Here is a 12,261-nt window from a genome sequence, read left to right as displayed (position 1 = left end):
TTTGCAGAGTAAGGCCCTTTCCCAGAGGGGATGTTCATGTTTCTAGAATCTACACCGGGTGGTATAAGTGTGTGTTGTTGGCAGACAGGGAGTGCTCCCATGTAGTGGAACAGTTGTATCTGTATGTGTGTATGCACATACATGTGTGTGTTTAGTGTGTGTGAGAAGGTGGTATCTAGCTTTTTTTTTTTTTTTTTTTTGAGTTGGGGTTTTACTCTGTCACCCAGGCTGGAGTGCAATGGCACAATTATGGCTCACTGCAGCCTCGAACTCCTGGGCTCAGGTGTTCTTCCTGCCTCAGCCTCCCGAATAGCTGGGACTACAGGCATGTGCCCATAGTCTCTGTTTCTCTGTATGCAGTGCTGGGTGTGTAGTTCACCTGTTAGAGTTGAGAGACCTGGCTTCTGGCTTGGTGGTCTTGAATAAATCCCTCAAACCTTTCCTTGGTTTCCTCATTGTTAGCTTAGTAAGTCGTCCCTTCTGTCAGCATCCACATTGAGGGGGTCTTCTGCTATTGGTTTTACTGTCCAATTTGGTTTCTGGGTCTCCTTGTTCTGGTGGGACAGCCACTGTCTGCTGGTACCTTTCAGTGCCAGTTTCTGTACCTGAATTGTAGGTCACTGAAGAGCTGGCATTTGGCTTTTTTGGAAGTTGTCTCTAACTCACTAGAAATGCAGGAAGCTTGAGTATGAAACTCACTCAGCAAAAAAAAAAAAAAAAAAAAAAAAAAAGAACACACAAGAAACCACAGGGCCTGTCGTCATCAAGCAGACTAGAATAGTGCAGAAAACTCTAGGCAGAGAGGAAATGAACTTGAGAGAAGGGGACGGCACCGCTGTGAAGAGAGGGGAGAGAAAGAGGGCGGGCAGGAGGGAGAGAACTAAAGCTAGGGGCCCTACGATGCCCAGAGGATGGCCGAAGGGGCGGTGAAGCAGGGCTTCCTGTATTTGCAGCAGCAGCAGACCTTTGGAAAGGTAGGAGCACGACTGGGCTGGGGCTGGAGCTGGGCAGAGGGCCTGGGGGGTGCCCAGAAATTCCTAGGGTAGAGAGGGAGTTTAATGTTCCAGAACTCTTCTAGGGCCAACGATGTGTCCACCAAGTTAGACCGGGATCTTGACCTCGAAAGGGCTCTCTCTCTCTCCCGGACACTTGCTTCCCAAGCCAGGCTCCAGCTTGTGTTTTTTTAATGAAGGCTGTTTGCCCTGGCATGGAAAGTGTGCTGACTTAATTTCTTGCTGTGTTGACTTCTCATGGGGGAGCGACTTGGAAGGGAAGAGAAGGAATAGCTGGGATGATGATGTGGAATGGCAGTGGAGGCTCCTTCTCCCTTCCCCACCTCAGTGAGGCAGACGGGGCTGGTATTGAACTTGGGCTGGGGCCTCTGGGAGCCAGTGTGTCCATCCTCCTCCTCCTTTCCTGGTCTCCTTGAACAAGGAAGTCCTCTTCTCTCAGCTGATCCACCCTGGGGGGCATCTGTCTGTCTCTCATGGCCCAACCTGTCAAGCGGGGAGGTAGGGAGGTTTGGGAGGGTGGGGAGAAGTTCCTGGAGATGGACCTTCTTCAGGACTTCACACAGAATGAGAACGAGGCCTCCTGCCTCGGCCGCATGCCGCCCTCCTCACTCCTCTCTTGGGTTTGGTGACTCACTGGCTTTTCTCCTGTAGACTAGTTCTGATGGGGTGGTGAGGTTGGGCCTGTTTGGCTTCTTGCTGCCTGCACCTGCAGGCTCATTGCTGGGCTTCTTTCTGCCTTCCTCAGTCTCTGTGCTCCTACCGGCAGGCCTCTTTCTTGGTGGCTTGCGGCTGATCTCCGGTTTTCTGACTCCCACTATCCCTGTCATCTTCTCTGCCCCACTGGGTTTCCTGTGATCTTTACCTCTCTCTCCCCATCTCGGAGTGGCTGCCCCATCCCCCTCCCATGGCTCCTTCTCTCCCCTTTGGTCACTATCTCTCCATCCCTGGGGGACTCTTCTTGGCACCCCAACTTACATACTTCTGGGCTCAGAAATGGCGCCGGTTCGGGGCTGTGCTGTATGGAGAATCGGGCTGCGCCTTGGCCCGGCTGGAGCTCCAGGAGGGCCCAGAGAAGCCACGTCGGGGTGAGGCAGCCCGGAAGATTATCCGCCTCAGTGACTGCCTGCGGGTGGCTGAGGCCAGCGGGGAGGCCAGCAGTCCCCGGGACACCAGCGCCTTCTTCCTGGAGACCAAGGAGCGCCTGTACCTGCTAGCAGCCCCTGCTGCAGAGCGCGGTGACTGGATGCAGGCCATCTGCCTCCTGGCTTTCCCTGTGAGTCATCCAGGGGTGCAGAAAGGGCAAGGGCATGTGTGGGGCATGAGATACTTTCTGTGGGCAGGTGTTAGAAGAGTCAAGGTCAGGATGCTGGGGTGCTTTCTTGATGAGGGCACCCTACTCCGTCCAGGGTGCAGACAGGACCAGCAGGCTGGGTAGGCCCTGAAAGAAAGCCTGGGCCAAGGGTATGGTGACTCACCCCTAGCTCTTTGGGAGGCCAAGGTGGGAGGATCACTTGAGGCCAGGAGTTCAAGACCAACCTGAGCAATGTAGTGAGACCACGTCTCTACAAAGAATAAACAGAATTAGCCAGGCACGGTGGCATGTGCCTGTAGTCCCTGTAGTCCCAGCTACTTGGGAGGTCCAGGCAGAAGGATTGTTTGAGCTCAGGAGTTTGAGACTGCAGTGAGCTGCGACTCAACTATTGCACTCCACGCTGGGTGACAGAGCCAGACCCTGTCTCTAAAAAAAAAGAAAAGAGAAAAAGGGAACCCAGGCCACAGGTGGGCTATGAGATTGGGGAAGGTGATGAGACCTGGGGCCTCTTTCCCAGGGGCAGAGGAAGGAGCTTTTGGGGCAAGGGAAGAACAGCCGGCCCTGCATGGAGGAGAACGAGTTGTACGGCAGCACGGCCACAGGTGAGGGGCAGGGTGGCCCTTCCTCCCCCGGGGTGCTCTCCCCAGGGCAAGGTTGGGAGGAGGGGAGGGCCGGCCAGCCGCTAGCCTTGAGTCTTCCTGCCTTGTGGTCGCCCTAAGCCTAAGCCGGCCCCCTTATCAGCCTACCCCCTTGCTTCCGGGTGCAGCCCAAGGTGAGGGAGCCTGGCCTGTCTTGGGTGTCACCCTCAGTTTACTCCCTCTTGCCCAGGCCATGCTGGAGGGGGAGGGCAAGGATGAGAGACCCAGGGGAGGGTGCGGCTTCTGAGGAGCTGGTGGACAGAAGAGAAGCCGCCGTCTGCCTTCCATCTACATGCCGGCAGTGGGAGGGCAGGGTCGGGCTTTACCTGCAGCTGTGACAGTAGGGATTGGAGAGGTGGCTGGTTTGGGGTGGGGAAGACAAGACTGTGGCCCTGGTGACAGCAGCAGGAAGGATGTGGGCACGAGGTCGGGTGGATGTGGCTAGGGGCACGATGCCTACTTGGGTAGGGGGTGGAGGTACCTGGCGTTTTGGAGAGTATGACCTGGCACAGAGCAGCTTAGCCTTCAAGATCCAGGCTGGTGTTCATGGGTGCATGGAAAATACCTTTTCTAGAAACCTTCCGGCACGCTTATTTAGAACTGGGCAGCTGTGAGGCAGACCAGCTGTTTCCCGTTAACTGCCTCTCCCTCTTCCTCCTCTCCTCCCCAGTGGCCCCCTGCAAGGAATTTGCTGTGACCATGAGGCCTACTGAAGCCAGTGAAAGGTGCCGCCTCTGGGGATCCTATACCCTCCGGGCTGGGGAGAAAGCCCTGGAGCTGTGGGGCGGCCCCGAGCCAGGTACCCAGCTCTACGACTGGCCCTACAGGTTCTTGCGGCGCTTTGGGCGAGACAAGGTAAGAGGGGTCTGCATGGGGCTGGTTGGGAGAAAGGATGAGCTCTGAACAAAGAGAGGTGGTCAGGGAGAGACAGAAGAGGCCAGAAAGAAAGAGAGAACGGGAGGAGGAGGAGGAGGTAAGAAAGGCGGAGAAAAGACCAAGAGAAGAGAAACATGGAATGGAAGAGGGAACCAGGACAGGGAGACAGAGTGAAGCAAAGAAGAAGAGGAGAGAGTGAAACAATGGTGGAGGTGGAAGAGAAGGCAGGAGGCTGAGAATTGGTAGAAAGAAGTTGAGTTGGGCGTTGGTGGCTCACACCTATAATCCCAGCACTTTGGGAACCTGAGGAGGGAGGATCCCTTGAGGCCAGGAGTTTGAAATCAGCCTGGGCAACATAGCGAGACTCCATCTCTACAAAAATACAATTAAAATTAAAAAATTACCGGGGCATGAGCTTGAGACCAGCCTGGACAACATAGAAAGACCCCTGTATCTTAAGGAAAAAAGAAGCAGAAGTTAGGGGGTGAGTAGCACGTACTTCATGGGTGGAAGGGAGCCGGAGGGGCAAGGAGTAGGGAGAGGAGAGGGGAAAGTCTTTGCTCAAAAGGAAGAAGCACAGCGGGCTTGGGGAGAAGGCTCAGACCATTCCTGGTGGAGGGAAGCTGGCGGTCCCAGGGCTTATGGTCACAGCTGGATCCAGGAAGGCCACCCTCCCTGTGGCCCAGCCAGTAACTTTCTTTCCCCCGGCCCAGGTCACCTTTTCCTTTGAGGCAGGCCGGCGCTGCATCTCTGGAGAGGGCAACTTTGAGTTTGAAACCCGGCAAGGCAACGAGATTTTCTTGGCCCTTGAAGAGGCCATCTCTGCTCAGAAGAATGCCATTCCTTCTGGGCCCCCATCCCAGCCAGCCATAATCCCTGCCACATTGCCCCGGCCAGAGAGCCCCTACTCTCGGCCCCACGACTCACTGCCACCGCCTTCACCCACGGCGTCAGTGTCCCCACGGCCACGGGGCCCAGAGGGGGAGTACGCGGTACCCTTCGATGCAGTGGCCCGTTCCTTGGGGAAGAGCATCAGGGGCATCCTGGCTGTCCCTCCCCAGCTCCCAGCTGACCCTTTGTACGACAGCATCGAGGAACCCCGGCCCTCTCGATCTGACCACATATACGACGAGCCTGAGGGAGTGGCTGCCCTGTCCCTTTATGACAGCCCACAGGAGCCCCGGGGTGAGGCGTGGAGGAGGCAGGCCACTGCTGACAGGGACCCCAGCGGCCTCCAGCATGTCCACCCAGCCGGGCAGGATTTTCCTCCCTCTGGCTTGCAGCTGGGAACCGAGTATGACAATGTTGTGCTTAGGAAGGGCCCAAAGTGACAGGAGGCAGCAGATGGAAGGCCCACCTCCCCTTCTGGCTTCTGCCGGTGACTCCTTTTAGTCACTGTGTCCGAAGAACCTCCCTCTGCCACCTCCAGAGCCCTGGCTTGGCCTGCCTTAGTTTGGTCTGGTGCACTGTCCCTCCAGGGGCTGCTGGGTGAGTCACCATCCCCAAGCAGGAAGAGTGCCCTGGGGAGACCCGCCCTCCTCCTACTCCTTTTCCACTTCCTCCTCTTTCTTTCCTGACCTAGAGGGAACCTGGGGCATTTAGGGCAGAGGACAACAGGACGTAAGCAAATTGCCTGGGTTGCTAGGCGTGTGCAGGCCTCCTGCTTGCTGGAGGCCACTTCAGGGGACAGCCCTGGCTCTAGGCACCCAGAGGGGTGGCTGCAGCTTTCTGCAGGTTTCGGATTTCTTCATGGCATTAAAACGTTTCGGAAACATTTTTGTGTGGTCTGAGTGCTGTAGAGGTGGGGATGGGACAGCCACACCCTGCTGAGGATGAAGACTCTGAACGAATACCACCTCTTTCAGCTGCAAAGTCTTCCCTGTGCCTGGGAAAGATGTCATACGTGTCAATGCCGTAAAAGTGGCAGGGGAGGCATGGGGGAGTGGGGAAGCTGGACTGTAACAAAGGAGAGAATTGGAATTGATGGAGCCTCTGGAAGCACTTGGAAGAGGTCTAGCCTGCCTTGTGGTCCTGGACCGGCCCTTCCCTTCCCTGAGTTTTGCTTTCTCTGTCTGTGAAGTGAAGGCATTGCACCATGTGGGTGCAGGGGACCCCTTCCAACTCTGTACTTCTCCATTGGCCCCGAGGGCCCCTGGTCTCCACGTGGTCCATGTTCCCACAGCTCAGGCTCTGTGTCCTGGTGCTCTCCCCTCTCATCAAAGCCTGCTTTCCTGGAAGGGCATGTCCCTACATTTCTGGTTTCAGCCCCTTCGCCAGTAATGGAGCATTGTTTGTGTAAGACTGCCTGGACCTCAAGAGGTAGACAGGCCCGAAGGGATGAGACAAAGCTGTCATAAGAGGGGGATGCAAACCTCAGAGAGAGAGAACTATTTATTGGAAACCTGGGAAGGCTTCATTTCAAAGGTGCAATTTAAGGTGGAACTTTAAAGGTGGGAGGGAATTCAGCGATGGTTAAGGGGGTACAGGCTGGACCTGGTGGCTCACAGCTGTAATCCCAGCACTTTGGGAAGCTGAGGCAGGAGGATCCCTTGAGACCAGTTCAAGGCTGCAGTGAACCTTGATTGTGCCACTGTATTCCAGCCTGGGCAACAGAGTGAGGCCCTCAAAAAAATTAAAAAAGAGGGAGGTTATGAAGAGAGCATCCCGGGTAGAGATAAAAGCAAGTGTGAAACATAGATGTGTCTGATGGAGTTCTACGCTCAGAGGGAACATGAGGCAACCAAGTTGGGAAGGCACATTCTAACTATGTAAGGAGGAATTTGTACCAAATTAGAAAGGAAGGAGGACGCTTTTAAACAGGGAGTTCCATAAGAGCTGGGCTGTATAGGGTAATAGCCCTAATGGCTTCCCTCCCTGTGGAAGATGGACTTGGGGTGGGATGGGGTAGGTTGGGTTGAATTGAAAGGGGGAAATTCAGCCAGGTGTAGTGGCTCACACCTGTAATCCAAGTGCCTTGGGAGGTTGAGGCAAGAGGATCACTTGAGCCCAGGAGTTTGAGACTAGTCAGACCCTCTCATTATCAAAAAAAAAAAAAAAAAGTCCAGGTGCATGGTGGTGCATGCCTATAGTTCTAGCTACTTAGGAGGCTAGGCAGGAGGATTGATTGAGCCCGGGAAGTCGAGGCTACAGTGAACTATGGTTGTGCCACTCTATTCTAGCCTGGGCAACAGAGCGAGACCCTGACTCTCTCTCTCACGTACAAAGGGAGAAATTTAGAAAATACTGTAAAGCCGGGCTTGGTGGCTCAGCCTGTAATCCCGTGCTTTGGGAGGCTGAGGTGAGTGGATTGCCTGAGCCCACGGGTTCGAGACCCACCTGGGCAACTTGGCGAGACCTCATCTCTACAGTAAAAATCAAAATGAGCCAGGTGTGGTAGCGCGTGCCTGTAATTCCGGCTACTCGGAAGGCTGAGGCGGAAGGATCGCCGGAGCCCAGCAGGTTGAGGCTGCAGTGGCCAGGAGCAGCCACTACACTCTAGTCTGAGTGACAGAGTGAGACTCCATCTCAAAAAAAAAAAAATACTGTATTCAAACAATGTTATCCTGGAGTCATATTGGACAGAGGGTTTCTAGAGAGACTCATGTTTTGAGAACAAGATGAACTTAATTTTTTAAGATGGCTGGGATCTGTCTGGCAAGAGGTGTCTTCAGACTCGACAGAGGAGCTAGTGATTCGGAGGGAGTAGGGTATAGACATACGGATAGGTGACAGCATTTCAGGTGTGCTGTAACCTAAGTTTTGTCTCACACTGTGACTTGGCCCCTTATTGAAGGAATTTGAGCAGTAGATGAGCAGTCTGGAGAGAGTGAGCGAGGGGCCTTCCTGTGCTGCCTCTTGCCATCCACTCCCAGCCTCAGGATCTGCTGGAGGCAGGAAGGCCTTATGCCTCCAAGGATTTCGTTCTTTCCCCCCTTCAAGCCAGGGATAGCAGTTAGTGGTTCTCTTCTGCAAGAAAGCCACATTTCTAATCTCCTTGGGCAAAGCTTCAGGTGACCATCCTGGATCATCCCAGTAGGGGGCAGTGTGAGCCCATGAAAAAGACCACTGGGGCCTTAGCCACCGCCAGGCTTGAGGTCTTGGTTCTGAAGGAAGGAATTTACTACTCGAGGAGCTTGGGGATAATTTGAGGAATCTGCATGTCAGAGTTTGTCCCTTCAGACCCTCAGAATTCCTGCCTTCAAGAGCTGTGGGGTCCTAAGTTGGCCCTGCCCCCTTTCTCTTCTCATCTTCCAGATCCAGGGACTCGAGTTCTTCCATTCTGATGTTGGCTTTACCTTGCAAGGGGAAGTGTTTGACTGGGGCCTTCAGGGAAAGGTGGGGTAAGGGTTGGCAGGACAGGGGAAGTAGAGCGTTTGGGGAAGTCGGGAGGGGTAATGAAAGTCCTTGAGACAGTTGTTGAGGAAACGCTGACCATGCCATCAGGGTCCCTCTCAGCAGACAGGACCCAAACATGGGGCCATCCTGCAGAGAATGGTGTCAGCACCACTGTAGCAGCCCCTGCTGCGCTATTGTCCCTCGTGACATCATGCCTTTATTCAACAAATGCCACAGAGCATCTTCCACGGGCCAGCACCACCCAGTAGCAGGGAAGCGGCACAGTCCCGTGTCCACCCTCGTGGTCCCCACAGTGCAGAGTGGACACAGATGTTTCTGAAAGTGTTAATGAAGGGGTTCGCTTGGGGGAATCAACGTCCTCAGACATACAGAGGTGATGCCCTCCCTGAAGTGTTTCTGTGCCACTCAGGCTGTCCGGGGGCAAATTCATAGTTAAGGAAACAGACCGCCCTTGAAGGAGACCGGGCAATTAAGATCAAGTGACACATGCACCCAGAAAGGGCCTCTTGAAGGCTCTAGGATGTGCAGCCAGGCAGCTGTTGACACCATGAGAAGCTTTGCTGGGACCAGAACACTTATAAACTGGTCTCACTTGCTAATTATTATGCAGAGATGGCATCAGGGCAGGTAGAATGGCATCGTGACTGGCGCTCAGTCTAGAGACGTATGCACAGATTCATAGACTGCAGGCGCGCACACAAAGGCACACATCGTTCTTCCTGCTTCTTTTCTTCCCTGTTTCCCCTTGGATTTTCTTTTTCCAGAGTGTATGAATGGTGTGTGTGTGTGTGTGTGTGTGTGTGTGTGTGTGTGTGTGTGTGTGTGTTGGCCTGTGGTTCACTGTGTGAGCCTGTGACAATGGGGACCAGGCCTCCAGTGAGCTTCCACCTTGAAGCTTCAGAATCCATCAAGGCCCAGCTTGCTGGGGCCTCCCTGCTCCTTCAGGCGCCTCCCTGATACCTTTACTCAGGCTGTTGCTGCTACCAGCTTTCAGCCTTGATGCTAACCAGCCTCCTGCCTCCTGCCTCATGGGTGCTGATTCAATTAGCCAAGGTACCCACCTCCTGCAAGGACCATTTATAAAATAAACTGGGCGGCTGGAGACCTCAGGCAGGGCAGGGCTGGGGGCGGGGGGGAGGTGATCAGTGAGCTGGGAGGAGGGATCTAATATGATTAGGCATCAGGCTGCCTTCCCCATGGCCAGGAGCTGGACATCACCCTCCAGGTCTGATCCTCAACACCGATGCTGGCCAGCATGGAGCAGAGCCATCCGTATTCCACTTCAGCCATGCCTGCCGCTCTCCTCCTTGTCTCCTCATCCTCAACCTCTGGAGCCCTCTTCTTGATTCTAGCTCCTGGATTCCTGGGTCAGAGGTGGCTAGAGGGAGCCGGAGGAGGAGTGGAGGGGAGAGCACTGGATTATGATGAACTTGTGGGGGAGTTGGGGTCTCAGTGCTGGGCTAAGTAATTCTGAGACCTGCACCCTGGGCAGGGCCAGCCTTGTGCATCCAGGTGTCTGATCGGAGAAGCATAGATGGGGGTCCAGTGAGAGGTATGCCTGAGGGGCCACTGGTGTTTAGGATGATAAGAATGTTGTTGAGTGTGGACAGCATTTCCCGTTGACAAACTATTTTGGGAGAAGTTGAGTGGGGTCAGTTAGGCACAGAGTGTAGATTCTGTGACCGACTGGCTATGTGATCCTGGTTCTGCAACCGACTGGCTATGTCACTGGGCCTGTGTATGTTTCTTTTATATATGTGTGTGTGTGTGTGTGTGTGTGTGTGTATTTAAGTTGGGAGTCTCACTCTGTTGCTCAGGCTGGAGTGCAATGCAATGGCACACTCATGGCCACTGCAGCCTTGACCTTCTGGGCTTAGGCAATCCTTCTGCCTCAGCCTTTCAAGTAGCTGGAACTATAGGCACATGCCACCACACCTGGCTAATTTTTCTGATTTATTATAGAGACGAGGTCTCACCAAGTTGCCCAGGCTGGTTTTGAACCCCTGGACTCAGGCAATTCTCTTGCCTCGGCCTCCCAAAGTGCTAGCATTACAGGCTTGAGCCTATATATATATATTTTTTTGAGTTGGAGTCTCACTCTGTCGCCCAGACTGGAGTGCGACTTGCTAGGTGCCGGCGATCCTTCCGCCTCAGCCTTCCAAGTAGCTGGAACTACAGGTACGCGCTACTAGGCCCGGCTAATTTTTAATTTATTGTAGAGATGAGGTCTCACCAAGTTGCCCAGGCGGGTCTCAAACCCACAGGCTCAGGCAATTCACTCACCTCAGCCTCCCAAGGCGCGGGATTACAGGCTGAGCCACCGAGCCCGGCTGAGCCAATATATTTTATTTTAAAGATGTGGGGTACAATTCAGGATTAGGTATACAGGTAAAGTTTGGGCCTCCCTTTGGTCCCCACTTTGCCTGGTTTGAGATCAGATACCCTCATTGATGTTGTGTTCCCCCACTACCCACTCTGGCAGTATCCTGCTACTGCCATGTATCTATTTCTATATGTGTAAAATGAAGATGATGATAACACGTGTCTCAGGGGCTTGTGGTCAAGATGAAATGAGTGAATAAACATACAGCTCCGGGGACAGTGCCTGATGCACACAGAGCTCCGGGGTTATCCACCATCTCACTTTTGTCTCTACCAGTCCCGCCAGGCTGGCAGGGCCAGACCTCTCCATCTTGCCAACCAGGCAAAGGAGGGTAGAGAAGCAGGGTCTCTCCTTGTCTTGGGAGGGTGAACTTAGGCTTTGTGGAGGTGGAAGGCCTTGACTGGGAAGGAGAAGTAGGTTTTTTTTTTTTTTTTTTTGCATAGGGTCTCTCTGTTCTCCAGGCTGGGGCACAGTGGTGCGATCATAGCTCACTACAATCTTGATCTCCTAGGCTCAAGAGATTTTCCTGCCTCCAGAGTAGCTGGGACTATAGGAATGTGCTACCACACCCAGCAAATAAATAAATAAATAACTTATTTGTTTGTAGAGACAGGGTCTCACTATGTTGCTCAGGCTGGTCTTGAACACCTAGCCTGAAGGGATCCTCCCACCTCAGTCTCCCAAAGTACTATGATTATAGGAGTGTGCCACCATGCCCCACGCAAAGTTAGGCTTTTGGTAGGAAGACAGGAAAGCAGAAGAGTATTCCAGGAGAGGTGAAGAGAACATCAATGGCCTTTCAGTCACTACATGAGGGGACCCATAGCTTGGGCGAGTTTGCACACGTGGGCAGAGAAAGCCCACTGGCCTATTATGTCCAGAAATGGGACAGCTTGGAAAAGAAGCTACTTCGTGGACTAGAAAGACTCATGGCTTGAGACAGGCTGGAGAACAGGCAGCCATATGGGAGACTTCCTCCTTTCACCTGAGTGACCTCATCCACTCACAGCCTGGCAGGTGACACATAGGACGTGGGAACAGGCTTCTTGCTGGGTGGGAGTACCTGGTTCAGTTGGTACAACTTGCCAACTGGTGTGATCAATACAGACCCCTCCACCCATGGCTGGGCGTGCTGGCTCATGCCTGTAATTCCAGCACTTTGGGAGGCGGAGACGGGACGATTGCTTGAGCCCAGGAGTTTGCAATCAGCCTGGGCAACATGGTGCAGATCTCATCTCTAATCCTAGCTACTTGAGAGGCCAAGGCAGAAAGATTGCCTGAGCCCAGGAGGGTGAGGCTGCGGTGAGCAGTGATCGTGCTACTGCACTTCAGCCTAGGTGGCAGAGGGAGACCCTGACTCAAAAAAACCCACAACAAACAAACAAACAAACAAAAAAACCCAGACTTCTGGAGTCGCTGCCCTGCAGCCAGCAAGAAGAGCTCTGGGAATTGTAACCATTCTGAGAGGAGGGAGCTGGGGAGGAAGTGGGCAGAAAGGGGCTGAGAGAACATTCTGAAGGAGGTTTGCCATCTCTCACACGGGACTGCAAAGGTCCAGAGGGCAGTACTCATTCTTTTTAATTTTTTTTGTTTTTCTATTTTTATTTTTTGAGTTGGAGTCTCACTCTGTCTCCCAGACTGGAGTGCAGTGGCTGCTCCCGGCCACCGCAGCCTCGACGTGCT

At 53.7% G+C, this 12,261-nt stretch overlaps 1 protein-coding gene across 2 annotated transcripts; it reads left to right on the top strand.

The window, feature by feature from the left end:
- The first annotated feature begins 849 nt into the window (after positions 1-849).
- DOK2 (docking protein 2) lies at positions 850-5,605 on the top strand. Of its 2 annotated transcripts, XM_008070980.1 has the most exons (5): positions 850-974; positions 2,005-2,286; positions 2,843-2,927; positions 3,634-3,818; positions 4,553-5,605. In XM_008070980.1, exons 1-5 carry the CDS (start codon positions 912-914, stop codon positions 5,168-5,170), a joined length of 1,233 nt encoding a protein of 410 aa, XP_008069171.1. In that variant the 5' UTR covers positions 850-911; the 3' UTR covers positions 5,171-5,605. The 2 variants fall into 2 exon arrangements, with proteins under 2 accessions (XP_008069171.1, XP_021574707.1); XM_021719032.1 differs by lacking the exon at positions 2,843-2,927 and having other exon boundaries at positions 853-974.
- Positions 5,606-12,261: the final 6,656 nt, after the last annotated feature.

This window comes from Carlito syrichta, unplaced genomic scaffold (assembly GCF_000164805.1).
Source record: "Carlito syrichta isolate Samal-C Ts95f unplaced genomic scaffold, Tarsius_syrichta-2.0.1 Scaffold314086, whole genome shotgun sequence".
In the NCBI taxonomy this organism is placed as follows: domain Eukaryota; kingdom Metazoa; phylum Chordata; class Mammalia; order Primates; family Tarsiidae; genus Carlito; species Carlito syrichta.
The sequence above is the reverse complement of the archived record's forward strand: the minus strand, read 5'-3'. Positions and strand labels throughout refer to the sequence as shown.